The sequence below is a fragment of the Zonotrichia albicollis genome, chromosome 18 (genome assembly GCF_047830755.1).
Source record: "Zonotrichia albicollis isolate bZonAlb1 chromosome 18, bZonAlb1.hap1, whole genome shotgun sequence".
In the NCBI taxonomy this organism is placed as follows: domain Eukaryota; kingdom Metazoa; phylum Chordata; class Aves; order Passeriformes; family Passerellidae; genus Zonotrichia; species Zonotrichia albicollis.
In genome coordinates, this window is record NC_133836.1 from 4,311,154 (window position 1) to 4,328,759 (window position 17,606).

A 17,606-nucleotide genomic window follows, 5' to 3' on the forward strand; every position below is an offset into this window, starting at 1 on the left:
GGGTGGGAGCCAGCCCACAGGGCAGCAGCCTGGCCTGGCAATCACACCAGAGCGGTGTGATTTTACCTTCTCTGTGGCTGCTGAGGGTCCCACTCCCAGAGCTGACATCCCAGGAGAGTGCTGGATTCTTGTTCAGCTCAGGCTGCTGCAAACCTGGAATTTTGACTTGCGAAATGCTGGGTTTTTGAGCTCAAAACTCAATGACAAATTCAGATTTCTTTGGTGGGCCTGTGTGCTGTCCCTGCTGCATCTCTGGGTGGGTGTTTCATGTGGATTGTCCTCTGGATTTTCTGCTCTGTGTAGGATGGGTACGAACAGCTCCGGCAGCTTTCCCAGAACGCCATGAAGGGAGTGATCAGGGTGAAGTTTGTCAATGACCTGGGGGTTGATGAGGCTGGTATTGATCAAGATGGGGTCTTCAAAGAGTTCCTGGAAGAGATCATTAAAAAGGTGTTTGACCCTGCACTGAACCTGTTCAAGGTAGGACACAGGTGCCACCTGAGGTGACCTGGTGCAGGCAAAGCCATTCTGCCTCACTGGGCTCTTATCTCTTATCTCTTTGTGCAGACCACCAGTGGTGATGAGAGGCTGTATCCATCCCCAACATCCTACATCCATGAGAACTACCTGCAGCTCTTTGAGTTTGTGGGGAAGATGCTTGGGAAGGCTGTGTATGAGGTGAGCCAGGAGCACCAGGTTGGGATCTTGTCAGTGATGGTGCCTTTGAGGGCACCTGTCCTGCTTGAGGAGGTTTTATTGAAGAGTGGAATTTGGAAAAATGGCTTAGATAAAGATCCTCTTAGTGGAACAGACTGGAATTTCTTTAGGCATGTATTAAAAATAATTTTGGAGGTAAAGCATGGGTCATGCATTGATTGTTCCTCATGGTGCTGAGACATCAGCCTGGTTTTTTGGTGTTCCACATTACAAACATCAATTTGTGGATACCTCAAAGGAACATGAGGCAAAAAGGAGGATGAAATAACAGAATGACTTTGATAGAATGATTTGAAAGGGAACTTTCTAATCCAATCCCCTTCCCATGGGCAAGGACACCTTCCACTGTCTCAGGCTGCTCCAAGCCTGGCCTTGGGCACGTCCAGGGATCCAGGGGCAGCCCCAGCTTCTCTGGGCACCCTGTGCCAGGACATCACTTCCCTCACAGGGAAGGATTTTTCCATATGTCTCACTAAATTTCCCCTTTTTCAGTCCAAACCATGTAATACAGTTCTTTTAAAGAGCACATGGAGTTCTCCAAGTGCCTTTTTGCACCTGCCTTACTAATTAATGGATTTTAAGAGGATGTGGGATTTGTTGCTGATTTTGGTGCCTTGCAAAATGCTCTTTGCACTTGTTCCACACCACAAGATCTGCCTTGCAGGTAACCAAAGCTGCCACAACCACAAGTGTGTGGCAGGACCTTACCTGTGCACTTTTCTTTTCCACAGGGAATAGTTGTGGATGTGCCATTTGCTTCCTTCTTTTTGAGTCAGCTCCTTGGGCACCACCACAGTGTCTTCTACAGCTCCGTGGATGAACTGCCCTCCTTGGACTCAGAGTTCTATAAAAATCTCACCTCAATTAAGGTTGGAGCAAGAATTTTCCTGTCATTCACCTCCCTGATTGCTGCCTGTTGTTAGAACCTGGGATGACTGGTGGTTCTGCTGATGAACCCTGACATTTTCCCCCTTTTTTTTCCTTCTCCTTGTTGTTCTCCAGCGTTATGATGGTGACATCAGTGACCTGGGCTTGACACTGTCCTATGATGAAGATGTGATGGGTCAGGTAGGTTTTTATTCAGTGATTTTTTTGGACCTTACCTCTTTTTTGTCCTCTCAGCTTGTCTGAACTCAGCCATGGAATTCAGTGTTTACCTGTGGGCAGAAAACAGCTTTTTCCACAAGAAGAGGTTCCCCTCTGACCCTTATTTTTCTGCTTCCAGGGTTGAAAAGTACTTAATGCTTCCCCTTCCTAACTGGTGTTCCCCTCTTAAAAGAAGAGCTTGTGAATAGGGATAAATTTCTTGTTTTCCCATCTATCAGGGAAACTCCCAAGTGTGTCAGGAGGTCTCTTGGCCTAGAGAATGAAAACCTAAGGGATTTGGCAATCCCTTAGGAAGACTTGGAGGTACTTGGTTGCACTTGAGCCCTGTGAAGTTGTGTGTGCAGAGCTGGAAAATCTGGAGAGAGATAAGACAAAAATGCTTTTTGTGCTGCAAATTCCATGGGGAGCCTTGGAGGACACCTGGACACCTGCTGCTGCCTCAGGATTGCTGAGGTTTCAGCTGGGAGGGTTCTTCCATGTGAAAAAGGAAGGTAGGAGCAGGATGTGGAGCCCAGCAATGAGACACTGCGGGCTGTGGTTCACTGGGGTTAAAAATAATCCCAGTTATTATAAAGTAAAATAGATAAAATGTATAAAAATAAATAAAATATATTAAAAATATATTAAAATATATTAAAATATATTAAAATATATTTTATATATTTTTTAGATATAAAATAGATATAAAATAGCTGTTTCCCCAGTGCTTTGGTGGTGCTGAAGGAGCCAGGTGGGGTCACCCTGACTGAACTCTGTGTCCCTGCAGCCACAGCCATGTCACAGCTGAGCTCATTCCCTGGGCTGGCTTCAGTCTGACCTTGGAATTCACCTGGAGCTGAGGCCTCTGTAAAGTGGGAATGAGGAGTGGGGACTCTGCAGGCAGCACCTGGAGGCTCCTGCCCTGAGCTGGAGGAGATCAGCAGGCACTGGGAGATCCCTCCTGGCTGTGCCTTCCTGCCTGCAGTGCCCAGAGCCCCTGCATGAGACCTGTGGCTCAGCCAGCTTTGGGCTGTGCTGCTGTCAGGCTGAGCTCTCTGAGCTTGCTCAGCCTCTGGATTCTGGGATTGTGACAGTCCCCCAGGGCTCCTGGAATTGATTTGTGTGTGGTTCAGCAGTGATGGATCAGGCTGCAGAGGAGGCTTCCTTGGAGAAGGGCTGGCTGCACTGGTGGGAGAGCTGCAGTTCCTACTGTTCAATTACTCTGTTAATAGTTAAGTGAAACTTGGTTCAAGGCAGAAGCAGGATTATTACTTAAATTTTAAATCCTGCTGTTTTATTGTAAAAATAAATGTTTTATGGGGAGGTAACAGCTTAGCATGGCGTTTCCTTCCATTGTGGTTCCAGGCAATAATTAGCAATCCAATCATTTCTTCCCTCAGCTGGTTTGCCATGAACTTGTTCCTGGAGGGAAGACCATTCCTGTTACCAATGAAAATAAGTAAGTACAGCAATTAGATTTTTAAGGTCACCACTGCACAATACTTTATTCTGGTTCCTTGGGCTTGCATCTGGAATGAATTGAGATAGATTGGAGCAGAAGGAGCACATAAATATCTTAATAGAATTTGCTGGTTACAGTTCATCGGCAGAAATTGTATTAAATTTGATTTGCAAAATAAAAATTGACAATTTACTTCTTGAAACAGCACTTCTGAGGTCAAAGGCACCCAGTCAGGGAGATTTTGCAGGATTTAATGATGGTGATGGATACAGACAGATGGATTCAAAGCAATTCAGGCACACAGTCGTGAACACAGAGGGCACAGATGCTCAAAGACACCTTGGAGCAGACAGATCTCCTCAGAATGATAACATGTGGCAGTTGTATAAAGCACCGTGTTCCGAGCAGACAGTGCTGAATTCAAATGTACTCGACAGTCGTTCTTTAGAGCCAGGAAATCAGAGGAGACACCGAGCCCCGGGGCTGTTTTCACAGATAACCGGCTTTTAGATCGTTATCAGAAATGTCAACTCCGGAGCCTGAAAACCAACCCCACCTTTTTGTTCCTTTTTTTTTTTTTTTCTTTCTTTCTTTCCCTATCCCCTTCAGTGCTCATAAAAGCAGAATGAAATATCTATTAAGCAAATGTGTGTTTGAACTGGTGATCTGGGCGTTGTTATCTTTTTTCCTGACAAATGGAAGCTGGATCCCACCTGGATCTGTGCTTTGCAGTCTGATGTTGCCAGGCTTTTCTCTTCTCCAGCTCTGGCCAGGGAGTTTGCATTTGAAAGGATTTTCCTCTGGCTTGTCACAAGTCAGCTCAGGGGAAAAAAAGTTGAAAGTCCTGGATGCTGCTCTAGTAATTTTTAGCAGAAATTTGAAGCTTTTGCACCCAAAATTGTGAGTTGGGAGGGAAAAGAAGTGTTGGGAATGGCAGCAGTCTGGAAACAGCTCTGCCTGGGGATGCTGGGGTGACCTTGCCAAAAACCCAGGCAGTGGAATTGAGGTGGGGTCTGTGTGGGAGCTGCAGAAGAAGAATCAGCAAGTTCAGGTGTTTTACCTGGAGGTGAGAAGAGGAAAAGCCTCTCTAACAAAAAGTTCACCTTTCCCACATCCTGCAGGAAGGTGGGAATCTGCTGCATGGTTTTGCTGTGGTGTTTCTCCAGCCATGGGGCAGCAGAGCCCACTGAGCTGTTGGTCAGACCTAGAGGAGAGCTGAGCTGTTCAAAGGACTGGGAGCTGTGTCCAGCCAAGGTTGATCAAGGAGTTATTAAAGCCAATTAGTCCTGAGCTGGGCAGGAGCTCTGAGAAATGAGCAGAGTCCCAGAGGGAGGAAAAGAGGCAGAAAAACATCTTCATCTGCTGAAATAACAAGCAGGGCCTGGAGGGAGAAGTACAACCCTGTCCAGGGTGTCCCAGTCCTTTTGGGGCTGGAGAAGCACATCAGGGCCAGTTCAGTGTCCCTGTCACCTCCGTGTCCCCCGTGGCACCTGCCTGTCCCACAGAGTGAAAAAGGCCAATCACTTGTTTATTAAAATTTTAAAAGTTTAATGATAATAAAATGGTTATAAAAATAGCTATATAATTAGAGTAATAATAGTTTGGACAATTTGGATTAGGACAATATGAGACAATAAAAACAAAGAGTTATGGACGTCCAGGTACCTTTTTCTGGGTAAAATAAGCCTGAAAAAGGACCCACATTAACAGAGTATTAACCCTTAAAAACAATAGCCTGTTGCATATTCATACACCTCATGCATGATGCATAAATTCCATTCAAACACAGGATTCTGTCTGGTCAGTGTCAGCTTCTTCCTCTTAATCCTAACAGCATCTTCAATGCAGGAAGAAGTTCATTTCTGCTTATAAGAGAGTAATAGATTCTCTTTCTCTGAAAGATTCAGGTGTCCTGTGGCTGCTATCTCACTGCAAGTCCTTTCTTTAAAAAAAACATCTTACATAGCATAGTTTCTATTTTAACATTATGTTATAACCTAAAACTATATTTAAAACTATAGATTAAAACGCTACTAAAAAAATTAATACAGCATAACTTTCTGACGTAACACATATAATATTCATTTTAATATTTGCAAAAAGCCAATCATAAAATACTCATTTTTCACAGCCAGGATCAACTATATCAGCTACCCAGGATCTGGGTGGCTCATTTCTGGATGCACACCCAGATCAAGAGCCAGACCTCTGCTCTCATTAGCAGCTTCAGGGCCCAAGTGGATCCTCATATTCTCCAAAACCAATCATAAAATTTGCATTTTTCAGACAGGATCAGCTACATCCACCTGATGGCTCATTTCCGGATGCACACCCAGATCAAGAGCCAGACCTCTGCTCTCATCAGCAGCTTCAGGGCCCAAGTGGATCCTCATGTTCTCCAAAACCAATAATAAAATTTGCATTTTTCACACCCAGGATCAGCTACATCCACCTGATGGCTCATTTCCGGATGCACACCCAGATCAAGAGCCAGACCTCTGCCCTCATTGGTGGCTTCAGGGCCATCATCATGGCCTCATGGATCCCCTCATGGATCCTCATGTTCTCGAAAACCAATCATAAAATTTGCATTTTTCAGACAGGATCAGCTACATCCACCTGACGGCTCATTTCCAGATGCACGCCCAGATCAAGAGCCAGACTTCTGCTCTCATCAGCGGCTTCAGGGCCATCATCAGGCCCGAGTGAATCCTCATATTCTCCAAAACCAATCATAAAATTTGCATTTTTCTCACCCAGGATCAGCTACATCCACCTGATGGCTCATTTCCGGATGCACACCCAGATCAAGAGCCAGACCTCTGCCCTCATTGGTGGCTTCAGGGCCATCATCAAGCCCGAGTGGATCCGCATGTTCTCCGCGCCCGAGCTGCAGCGCCTCATCTCCGGGGACAACGCCGAGATCGACCTCGAGGACCTGAAGTAAGTGACACCTGGGGCTGCTGGGCACCCCTCATCTGGCCTGGGAGCTGAGCTTTTGCTTTGCAGAGCTCCTGGGAGGTGGCAGGGCAGCGACTTGGCCACAATTTCTGCTGCTCCTACTTGGAACGGGAGGAGCAGCTTTGGAATGTGCTCCTTAAGGCTAATTTGGGATGGGTCCTTTCTTCCATTGGTTCCTGGGGTCAGAATTCCTCTCTGCTTTTCCCTTTCCTCTGATCAAGTGCCCAGGAAGTGCTGGGGGCTCAGTGTCAGCAGTGAACCCTGACCCATGGCAGGTGTTGGAGCAACCTGGGCTACTGGAATTTGGGGGTGCAACAAGATGAGCTTTAAGGTCCTTTCCAAACCATCCCACCCTTCCAGCCCTTGTGCCCCTCCTGCTGCAGTGGCAGGCCTGTCAGAGCCTTTCCCTCCCCAGGAAACACACAGTGTACTACGGGGGCTTCCATGGCAGTCACCGTGTCATCATCTGGCTCTGGGACATCCTGGCCAACGACTTCAGCCCTGAGGAGAGAGCCATGTTCCTCAAGGTGAGTCAGGAGCCATCCCTGCCCTGCTGGGACCTGGGGTGGTGGGGCCAGGGCTGTTCTCCAGTTAGCTGGGTGCTCTCTGAAGGGGCACCAGAATTCCTGACACCTGCAAGTGCCCAGCAGAGCTCTGTGGGTGCTGTGGTGTCACCGTGAGTGGCCCTGCAGAGGTGGCCCTCCCTCCCCAAAGGCTGTCAGACACACACTGGGGGGTGCTCAGTGCCAGTCCCAGCAGTGCTGGGTCTGTGTCACCGTGTGGATGTTGTGTTCCCATCATCACCATGTGGCACTTTGCAGTTTGTCACCAGCTGCTCCAGGCCTCCACTTCTGGGCTTTGCCTACCTCAAGCCTCCTTTCTCCATCCGCTGTGTGGAAGTGTCTGATGACCAGGTAAGCATCCTGCTCTCGGGGTTGGGAATTCCTCCCCTCCATCTGACCTGGAAACCCTTAACGTGGGAAGATGAGGTGTTAGGATTAGATATCAAGGAGAAATTCTTCCCTTTGTGGCTGGTGAGGCTCTGGCAAGGGTGCTCAGAGAAGCTTTGGCTGCCCCATCCCTTAAAGGGTCCCAAGCCAGGCTGGATGGGACTTGGAGCAACCTGGGGTAGTGGAAGGTGTCCCTGCCCATGGCAAGGGGATGAGTTTTAAGGTCCCTTCCAACCCAAACTGTTCTGGGATTCTGAGAACAGCCCTTACCCCAATAGGGTGCTCATGGCTGCCCACACACAGAGCAGCTCCAGACTCTTCTGCCTGGGTTCCTCCAGGGCTGTGTTTGGGATCTCTGTGTCCCACCTGTGTCCCTGCACACCCTGCCCGTGTCAGCCACTGAGTCACCCGCAAAGCTCCTTGGAGACGTGTGGAAAACTGAGCTTTGGGCTTTGACTCTCCCTATTCCCAGTGCCAGATTTTGTGCTGGCACCTCTGCCCCGTGCCAGGAGCCCAGAGAGGGAGGTGACAGCTGTGTGCCCTTGCAGGACACGGGGGACACGCTGGGCAGCGTTTTGCGCGGCTTCTTCACCATCCGCAAGAAGGAGCCGGGTGGGCGCCTCCCGACCTCCTCCACGTGCTTCAACCTCCTCAAGCTCCCCAACTACAGCAAGAAGAGCATCCTGAGGGAGAAGCTGCGCTACGCCATCAGCATGAACACCGGCTTCGAGCTGTCCTAGGCACGGCCTGGGCTCGGGATGGGGCTTGGAGCTGCTGCAGGAAGGGGGAGCCCTTCCCACGCGGAGCCCGGAGCAGCTCGGCGGGAGCTGGCTGCTGGCTGGAGGCCTGGAGAGGCAGTGGAGGTTCACAGGGATCCAGGGAAGAGCTGCTGAGCTCAGGGCTGGTTTTTCTTAGGCACGGCTCCAGGCTGGAGGAGGGGATGGGCCTGACTTTAAGCCCTTCACTTGATACCCACGGAAATCGTCCTTAAAAGCAAACCCTGGGGGGAGCACGGAAGGAACGCTCCGGGTGCCACCCAGATCAGTGACAGTGACACCCCCAGCAGGCTGGGCATGGGAGTGCTGCCTTTTCCTTCCCCAGGAGCTGGGCTGGGCTGGCTGGAAGCGAGTCTGGGAAGCTGCACAAAGGCAGAGCCCACGAGGAGATGGCAGCGTTGGAAGTGCCTGGATGGGCACTGCTCTCTCAGGACAGAGGGATTTCAGGTGTCCCAGCCCCTGCAGGGTTTTAGGTGTGTCTTGGAGAAGGAATCACAGGGAAGCAGCAGCTTCAGCAGGAGCAGATGGACCCTGTGGCTCTCAGGAAGGCTTTGGAATGCTGGAGGTTAAGGGCTGGAGCAGCAGGAGTGGGCTCAGCCAGCTGTGCCTCTGCCAGGCTCCTGCCAGACCCAGGGACGGGAAGAGTCATGTCTCAATTTCTCAGGAGCAGGAAAGGTTTCATTTTCCTTGGTTTCCAGAGGAGAGGAGCTGGCACACACTCTGGCTCCCCAGCACAGGTGGGGCAGGTTCCTCTCTGGAACCAGGGGAATGTGTCCAATCCTCTGGAAACCTCCACTGGCAGAATCCCTCTGGGATGGAAGTTTCCCTTTGCTTGCAGACCCTTTCTTAGGGAGTTGTTTGGACCCAGGGCAGACTCTCTGTGTGATGGCCACATTTGCTTTGTTGCCAAACTCTTTATTTCGGTTGCTTTGTCTCTTTCTGGCCTTATTTCTGTCAGTTGGTGTTTGCCTGGAGCAGGCAGCTTTTGCAGGGGGTGACTTGGGAAGGTGTGGATCCTTCCTGCCATTTCTGAGACACTCAAAGTGTTTCTGCAGCTTCCCATCTTTGGTCCCTTGAGTCCTGCCCTGGCCCAGGCTGGAGGGAGGAGGGACTGGGCTGCTCCTGGGCTGTCCTGGCCCTGCTGGGATTCTGGTACAGAGCAGGGCCATGGCATTGCCCTTTGGGGGACAGGGTTAAAAGGCAGTCACCTCCTCCCCTTCACCTCACAGCTCCTGCACGGGGTGCTGGCTTCTGCCCAGGGTTTTCTCTCCCTCCTTCCCTCCCTGTGGCACTGGGGATCCTCATTCCCCTCCCTGGCCAGATCCCACCTCTCCTGCTGCCCTGCCTGGTCCATCCCATGGGATTCCTGTGCCCAGGTGAGCTCAGCAGAGCACAGATCTCCATCCACACCCTGGCCTCTGGAAGATCCCCTTAACCACAAGATTTCACAAGATTTCCAAGGGGTCGGAAAACCTTCGGCACTGGGCAGCGAGCTGGCCTTGGCTTCATCCTCCTCCTGTCGTGCTTCAGATGGATTTCAGAGAAATAACCCTTTTTTAGAGCCAATGCCTGGAAATGCATCTGGAAAGCAATGTCAGGATCCTTCTTCTCTGTCAAATCAGTGAGATTAAACAGGAGTGATGGGAAGTGTTGGTGCAGACAGGAATGTCTGCATCCAGAGGGTTCAGGACACTGGGCTGTGAGTCACAGAAATTAAAGATGATAGTAATTTATTTTTTTTTTTTTTAATACATAGAACATTTTGGCATTAACCAGTTGGTGACTGTGTAGTTGGGAGGTTTAGGCACTGCCTTGGACTTCTCAGAGTTTAAATATCACCCCAGAATCTCCTTTTTCCTTCTAGGAAGTGCAGTGTGTCTGACTAGAGCACAATGAGCATTCAGTGAAATGAGCTGTTGAACACTGAGATCAAACACTTTCTCCCCTTTTCCCTTTGTTCCTCAGGAGTACAATTCCTAGAAAAAAAATAATCTTACTGCAGACTTAGCTTGGTCCCTCCAAACCTGGAGATGTTGCACTACAGACACTGCTCCTGTGCTGGAGCTGGTGTGGAAAATGTGAGAAATGTCTGGGGAATTCCCAGTGCAGGATGCAGCCAAGGATTGCTGTGGAGGGGCTGATTCCTGTGTCCCAGGGAGGCTGTGTCAGTCCCTGCCTGCTCTGTGGATCCTGCCCAGAGATGGTTTTGCCACAGGAGCTTCACAAGGATCTTTTCTATCCAAGAGTTGCTGTTGTGGAGACCTTGGTTCCATCCCTGTGTGTCTGAGCTGCAGAGAAAATAAAGCTGGGATGAGTTCAGGTGGTTGGGTGTCTCCTGGTCCTTTCCTAGGGCAGGGAATGTGCTGGTGGGATACTCCTGGCAGAGCAGAGCAGGGTACTGGGGCCCTGGCACCTCTCAGAGAGCACCTGCCTTTATTGCAGGGTGAGGAGAAAGGTGCCCAGAGAAGCTGTGGCTGCCCCTGCATCCCTGAAGTGTCCAAGGCCAGGCTGGACAGAGCTTGGAGCAAGCTGGGATCCCAGTGCAGGAGCTGGGGAGCCCTGAGGAGCAGCCACTGGAGCTGACATGGGTTTTGATATTAATAACAATATCATAATATTTTTTCTGCCTGAGCCTGATGCTGGAAGCTCCTTGGAGGAGTGAGAGCTGTGCCTGCTGCTCCAGCTTCCCTCTGACTTTGGCTTTGGAGCCCTTCAGTGCCCCTCCATCCCTGCCTGGAGCCCTCCTGCCCCCCTGGCCATTCCCAGCCCTCCCTGGCTCTGCTGGGAGCGGGAGCACGGTGGGAGCGAGGGAGAGGCTCCCAGTCAGTGTGCAAGTGCCATTGTTTTGACACAGAGGCATCTGGCACTGTCAGGAACAGCAAAAAGCAAGCCCAGAGCAGCTGCTGCCAAGGCAGAGCTGGCAGCAGCCAGGCCTGCACAGCCCCAGCTTCCCTGGCATCGACCGGGACCTGGGCATGCATTGCTCGGGGCCACCGAGGGGAGATGGGGCTGTGGCCACCCCATAAACCTGGGAACTGTGGGGTGAGGAGCTGGGAGGGATCCCTGGAGGATGGGAGGGATCCCTGGAGCCTGGTGCTCGCTCAGTGCTGGCACAGGGCAGAGTTTGGTGTCCCAGCCTGCTGCAGGCACGGGGTGTTCAGGAGCAAACAGCAGCTCCTGCTGTCCCTCTCCTGCTCCTACAGGCTGTCCCAAACCCCTGGTTCACACCCAGGCTGGTGTTCCCTCTGTTTGATCCCTCTGTTCTGCACCTGTGCCCCATGCTGGATTCCAGGTTAGGATGGAGAGGAAGCTGTGCTGAGCTCTGGTCTCCACATCCCTGATGTCCCTGCTGCTCATTTTTGTGTTTGCTCCCATTTACCAAGAGGTGCAGCAGCTCCTGCAGCAGGTGCTGCACTGGTCACACCACATGGCACTTGGCACTGTCACCACCTGGCTAAGTGGCACTGAACTGGTGCTCACAAGCTGCTTTTGTGGCTGTTTCTGAGGTCAAGTTCTTCAATCCTGACCCTCTGCAGTTTCCTTGGGGTGGTTTGAGCCCTCCCTGTGTTGCTCTGCCCCTCTGTGCCTGCCCTGCCAAGGCAGGGATGGGGCACTGGGGTGGGCACTTTGTGCCAGGCAGCAGTACAGGGGGAGCTGAGGGTGCCAGACACCCCTTCCTCCACAGACAAACTCAACCTGCTCCTGTCAGGCACAGAGCTGATGGTTCCTGCCCTGGGCTGCTCCAGGGAGGGATTTTCCTTGCCCATTTCCAGGCTAAAAGGGAATTTCAGGAGCTTGTGAGCCCACAGGACTTGCCCTGTGGTTCTCTCTGCTCCTGCAGCTCCAGGGGAGCTGTTGTCTCCCCACTTCCAGGGCTGTGCACCCCAAAACTCACCAGGCTGGGGCTCCAGCACACCCTGACAAGGTGGGAGCTCTCATCCCTCTCCTCCCTCGTGAGCCCTGGCCCAGGAAATGCTGCCTTGTGTAAATTCACATCTGACTTGGCACAATGGATGTTTGTGGCGTTGCTGGCGGAGCAGCAGCCGTTGTGCTGCTCCCACATCGTGGTGGTAATCGAGGTGCTTGAGTTATAGCCCAACTTATTCCATTTTACAGCTCCTGCAGCGCTAACAGATGTACGGGCGTCTGATCCAATCATGCAGCAAGAGATTTTGGGGCCAGTTCTTCTCGTTTTGACAGTGTGGGAGCTGGGAGCAGCCATACATTTTACAAACAAGAATAAACGACCCTTAGCAACATATGGCTGTGCTGGCAGCTCCAGAGCAGTCCCAGATCAGGCACCCTGCGAGGCAGGAATGTTGCTGGGCGCTGGAGCTGGGCAGCCTGGACAAAGCATCTGCCTTTCCCCGTGATATTAATGAGGTGCAGGCACTGGAATCCCTATGCTGTATGGCTGGGAGGGCTGGGAAGAGACAAAGAGCTTGGAAAAACAACTGCCAGCCCAGAGCTAGGGAGGTTTATTTGGATTTAGAGGCTGGGTTTTGTTTTGGTCACTCTGCTGCTGCCTGGCTGACCTTGTGGGGTCAGGAGCAGAGGCAGCTCAGCTGCTCTGTGCCTCTGCTCCAGCCTGGTGAGGAGGGTGCACCTGAGGGATCACAGAATTCCAGGATCATCCAGGTTGGAAAAGCCCTCCAAGATCATCAAGCCCAAGCTTGCCACCAGCCCAGAGCACTGAGTGCCACGTCCAGGAATTCCTCCAGGGATGGGGACTCCAAACCTCCCCGGGCAGCCCCTTCCAGTCCCTGAGCACCCTTTCCATGAGGAAATTCCTCCTGCTGTCCAACCTCACCCTCCCCTGGCACAGTTTGATGCAGTTTCCTCTCTCCTGTCCCTGTTCCCTGTCCCCTCCTGTCAGGAGCTGTGCAGAGCCACAATGTCCCATCTGAGCCACCCCCATCTCAAGAGCCCGTGGCTGTCCTGTGGCCTTGGGGACAACTCTCAGAGCAGAATGTCCCAGCCCTGCTGAGCTGCAGCCTTGTCTCAACTCCCTCCTAAAGCCAAGCCCTGTGACACATGAGGGTCACCCCAGCAGCTCCCTCTGCCTCAGCCCTCCAGAAACAACTGCAGTGGGTGGAGAGGGAGAGGGCAGCTGGGAGCACCCCAGTAAATTTAATCTCTCCATCATTTTAAGTGTAGCAGCTTGATTTATTTCTCCTTGCAATCCAAACAATGCCAGCTTTGGTCCCAAAACAGTAGTGAGATTTCTTCCCCCCAGCTGGAAAGAAAAAAAAAAAAGGAAATACTATAAATCCCTCCCCAAGCTGATTTATGGAGCGTTCATGAAGAATTTATATTGCAAAGGATTTTATTAAATTAAACTTGAAAAGCCTCTTGATTCCTGAGGTTCAGTCCCAGAGCCAGAGCTCTCGTAAAACTGGCAGGAGCAGGCAGAGGGAATGGCTGAGGTGACACTGCAGCTGATGGGACCATCCAAATCCAGAGCATTTGTCACTGGGATGTGTTCCAGGCTGAGGCTTGGAAAATTACTCCATGAAAAATGTGCATTAACAAGAGCCATGAAATATCTGCCTCAAACCCAGGTGAGTGATGAGATGGGGGATCTGTTAGTGCTGGGCACTCCTCACTCATTCCTGGGCATTCCTCACTGCCCAAAAAGGGACACAGAGCCAGAGATTCCTTGGAGAACAAGTTTAAGGTTGCTTCTACTCAAATAATTGAATGGGAAAAGGGGCAGGATGGATTTAAAAGCTGCCCCACTAAAAGCAGGACAAGCTCTAGGTGAGCATCACCACCTTGCAGCCCACAGAATTCCCAGGGGGGGAAAATTACATCAGCAGGGTTCACATGGGTTCTTCCCAGTTGTATTTCCAAGCTGGAAGCAGCCTGGACATGAGTGCAAAGCTGGAATTGTGTGTGTGATGTGGCTGTGAGCTCTCTCCAGCCTGCTCTGCCAAGGGTTCCATGGAGAAACATTCCAGGAGCCCTTGGGGTGCTGCTCCTCACCCCAACCCCCTTTTCCTGCACCCTCAGTGCTGCCAAACCCTGGGCTCTGCTCCCCCAGCTGCTCCTGCAGCTGGTCCCACCATTCCAAGGGACAGCTCCCCATGGAGACACCCCCAGCACACAGACCCTGGGATTTGGCCTTTCCTGCTTCTCCCCCCCTCCATGCTGTGCCTGGCAGAGGATGCCCTGGATTGTCAGCTCAGAGAATTCCTCACATGCACAACGAGAGGCAGCAAAGCCAAGGAATTCTTGGTGCATTCCTGTAAATCTGTGCAGCTCAGCTCCAGCCAGAGCTGATGGATTGGAAGGGACTTGGAGCAGCAAAGCTCACAGGGCTCGCTGTTAAAACGTGACAGTTTGTGGCCCTTTGGTACAAGGAAATTCACATTTATTATTTCAGAGCCGTGGACACAATTCCCAAAGGCCTCCAGCTGCTGCTCCATACGAGCACTGTGACTTCAGAGGAGGAGCTGATTGTTTTCCTGATTGTTTTCCCTTCATCATTCCTCTGAGTCCTGTTAGAGCCTTCCCACAGAACCTGCTGCTGCCCGGGGAAATGAAGGATCTCCAAAATGTTATGGAATTCTCCTGCCTCAACTCCCAGCTGGGAGAAGCAGTGGCTCCAGAGCCATCCCCACATGGGATGTGTGGGCCAGGCCCAGGGAACAGGACAGGTGTGTTTGGGTCCCTTCCAACTCAGGATATTCTGTGATTCTGTTCCTCTCAGGATTTATCAACAAGGTCCTGGTTATTTCACACGGAAATCCCTGGCAGCTCCCATTTCCAGTCCAGGCTTGTTCTCCCTCCCTTCCTTGATGGACAAAAGCAGTCAGCTGGATTTAGTTTTCCATGATCAAGATAAAAAACATTCCAGCTCCCAGCTAGGGCTCAGGTTTTATGTAGATTTTCTCTTCCTTCCCTTCCTTCATTGCAGCATAACGTGCCAGGACAAAGAGATAATCACTGAGCCTGGAAAGCAAGGGAAAAGCAGGAAAATCAATGATCTTATTCCAGAAAAGAGGCTTGTTGAGAAGCAAACCCCCCAGTTTTATTCCCAGAATTAAGGGAATGCTTCAGTAGGACAGGGGAATTGTTTGGGATTTTATTTTTTTACCTGTTTAAATACTTGGCCACGTTTGGATCTGCTTCCCCTGCTTGGACCAAAGGGACCACACTGGAAAAAGCAAAGGGAAATGCTGGTGTTTGATCTTCCAGCTCTGAGTGCACAAAAACTGGAGCACCTTCCCACCCCAAATGTCACCATGGGGTCCCCACCTTGACTCCTGCAGAAGTGAAGGATTTTTGCTTCCCAGGGGGATCTGGGAGGGGTGAATGATGCCAGAAATGCTTGTGTTTGTCCTGGAAACCCCCTGCTCTGCTCCTCCCATCCATGGGAATCACTGAACAGAGACTATTTACAAGGGCCTGGAGTGACAGGACACAGGGAATGGCTTCCCACTGTCACAGGCAGGGTTAGATGGGATACTGGAAAAAATTCTTCCCTGGCCAGAGAAGCTCTGGCTGCCCCATCCCCAGAAACATCCAAGGTCAGGTTGGATGAGGCTGCAGAATCCCCAAAGGTTAAGGTTGGATAAGGAAGAACAGAGCCTGGCTTTGTGCCTCCTGCACTCCTGGAATTGGGCTAAACACACAAAAGCCTGGCTGGAGCCCCAGCCCAGCCCTGGTTTGCTGTCACTGTGGTGTCCCCATGCCCATTTCCTCAGGGTGACCCCAGCCCAGCACTCACCACCGCTCAGCCCTGCGGCACACGGCTCGGGACAGGTGGAGAGCAGCACTGCTCCTGCCTCCAGACTGGAACAGCAAGGGAACACCCCTGAGGGTCTGCCCCAGCAGGGCCAGCCCCCCTGCCCTCCCTCACACATGGAACTGAGCCCTGTGCCCCACCAGGCAAGGCAGGGACAGGGACAGCCAGGCAAGGCAGGGACAGGGACAGCCCCCCTGCCCTCCCACACACGTGGAACTGAGCCCTGTGCCACACCAGGCAAGGCAGGGACAGCCCCCCTGCCCTCCCACACACGTGGAACTGAGCCCTGTGCCACACCAGGCAAGGCAGGGACAGCAGGGTGGGCAGATGTAACTCCCAGCTCCTTGGCTCTGCTTCTCCCTTGGTGTTTGCCCATGGGATAGCAGCCTCCCAGGCTGTCCTCCCATGGTAAGCAGAGCAGCAGGGCCACCCCAAGGAGGTGAGGGGCACAGGCAGCACCTACAGGCAGGATGAAGGCTCTGAGGGGAGGCAGCTGCTCTGAGTAGCTGTCAATCCATTGCTCCAGCTCCAGGATGGGCTTCTTGCTGAATGATGTTCGTTCTACAGAGGGGAGAAGAATCAGCTGGAGAAAAGTGATTCAGACAACAAGCTGAGCTCTCATTTTGCTATCTTGGATCAGCAAGCTCTAAGAAACCAAACACTCAGCATGCCAGCACCCACACCAGGCTGTGCCCAAGCCCTGCCACCCCAAAAAAGGCAGGACTTACTGAGGTGAGCCTCCCTGGCTGAGGAGAGTGGCGTGGCAATGTTGGAGCCCACATCCTGCAGCATGCACTGCACCTGGACAGAAACCAACACTGCTGTCACTGCCAGCCATGGCTTTTTGCATTCCAGTGCTCAGCAGAGCTGATCAGCCAAACTCACAGGCTGCCCAGGCAGGACCTGGGTCACTGCTGTGCCCTTGTGGTTGGTTGTGTCCCAGTTTCAAACCTGGAGCTCTGTTACAACAAAACTCATGGTCATATGTGGATCTAACTTAGAATAAACCTAGAGATGAATCTGTCTGCCCATAACTAATAATTTCATCTACCAGCTTCCTTCTTGGTTAAAGAAATTTGCCTCTTAGAGAGCAATCAAGGAAGTCTCAAAGATTTAGATATTGAAATACTAAATGTATTGAATTCCTGTGTGTCAGTGGGAGCCCTGTGGCTAAAATTCAGGATTCCGTATTTTAATAGCACTGGAATGAAGATTATCATTAATACTCACTTTATGAAGTTGATCAACAAACGTGTGACCCTTTTCACTGCTAAACTCACCGGCCAGCCTTGGGTAGAGAGAAAAAAACAAAACAGAATTAGTTGGGAATAAAGAAATCATAAAAAACATACTTTTCTATATGATTTGAATACTCCCAGCCGGTCCTTACCCTATGGCCGAGCTCAGCTCATCCGTGGCTCCGAGGGCCTCGAAGATCCGGTCGCCCTTGGGCCGCCGCTCCCCGGTGAAGGTGCTGGAGAATCCTTTGGGAAGGGCGGGAGGCGCTCAGGGCCCGCCTGGGGAGCTCTGCCCGCGGCCCCCGGGGCCCCCCGGGCTCTACCTGAGTCTCCCGTCCTCGTGTAGATCCTCGGGGCCCGCTCGGCAGCGGCGCGCTCGGGGCTGTGGAGGCACAAACCGTGAGGGGACACCGTCCGGGGGGCACACACCGTGAGGGACTCAACGACACCGTGAGGGGGTTCCGGCCCTCCCACGCTCACCTGCCCGCCCCGCTCCGCCACCGCCGCCCCGCCATCCCCGGCAGGCCCCGTCCCGCCGCCACCGCCGCTCGCAGCCACATCCCTGCCGGCCGCCGTCCTCGCCGCCGTCCCGCCCCCAGCCCACGCTGTCACCCCAGCGCCGCGCCACCCCGCAATGCCCCCTTCCCATTGGCCGCCCGCAAAGTC

General features: G+C 52.1%; 2 protein-coding genes across 4 annotated transcripts in view; one reads left to right on the forward strand and one right to left on the reverse strand.

Moving 5' to 3' along the window:
• UBE3B (ubiquitin protein ligase E3B) overlaps window positions 1–13,573 on the forward strand; it is a 25,221-nt gene extending 11,648 nt beyond the window's left edge. For 2 of the 3 annotated variants that reach the window (XM_074554557.1, XM_074554556.1), the window contains exons 20-25: window positions 304–480; window positions 568–678; window positions 1,449–1,586; window positions 1,720–1,785; window positions 3,204–3,262; window positions 5,702–5,903. In XM_074554557.1, the coding sequence (XP_074410658.1) occupies window positions 304–480; window positions 568–678; window positions 1,449–1,586; window positions 1,720–1,785; window positions 3,204–3,262; window positions 5,702–5,888 (738 nt within the window). In that variant the 3' untranslated portion in view covers window positions 5,889–5,903. Of the gene's footprint in view, window positions 1–303; window positions 481–567; window positions 679–1,448; window positions 1,587–1,719; window positions 1,786–3,203; window positions 3,263–5,701; window positions 5,904–6,025; window positions 6,209–6,641; window positions 6,754–7,047; window positions 7,141–7,724 lie in introns of those variants that run through there. The other variant, XM_074554559.1, reaches the window with a different exon arrangement.
• Window positions 13,574–14,303: 730 nt separating this feature from the next.
• Window positions 14,304–17,541, reverse strand: MMAB (metabolism of cobalamin associated B). The gene is made up of 9 exons (XM_005495086.3): window positions 17,421–17,541; window positions 17,264–17,322; window positions 17,093–17,186; window positions 16,933–16,990; window positions 16,431–16,503; window positions 16,166–16,263; window positions 15,685–15,749; window positions 15,052–15,111; window positions 14,304–14,906 (listed from the first exon to the last, which is right to left on the reverse strand). Exons 1-9 carry the CDS (start codon window positions 17,498–17,500, stop codon window positions 14,819–14,821), a joined length of 675 nt encoding a protein of 224 aa, XP_005495143.3. The 5' UTR covers window positions 17,501–17,541; the 3' UTR covers window positions 14,304–14,818.
• Window positions 17,542–17,606: the final 65 nt, after the last annotated feature.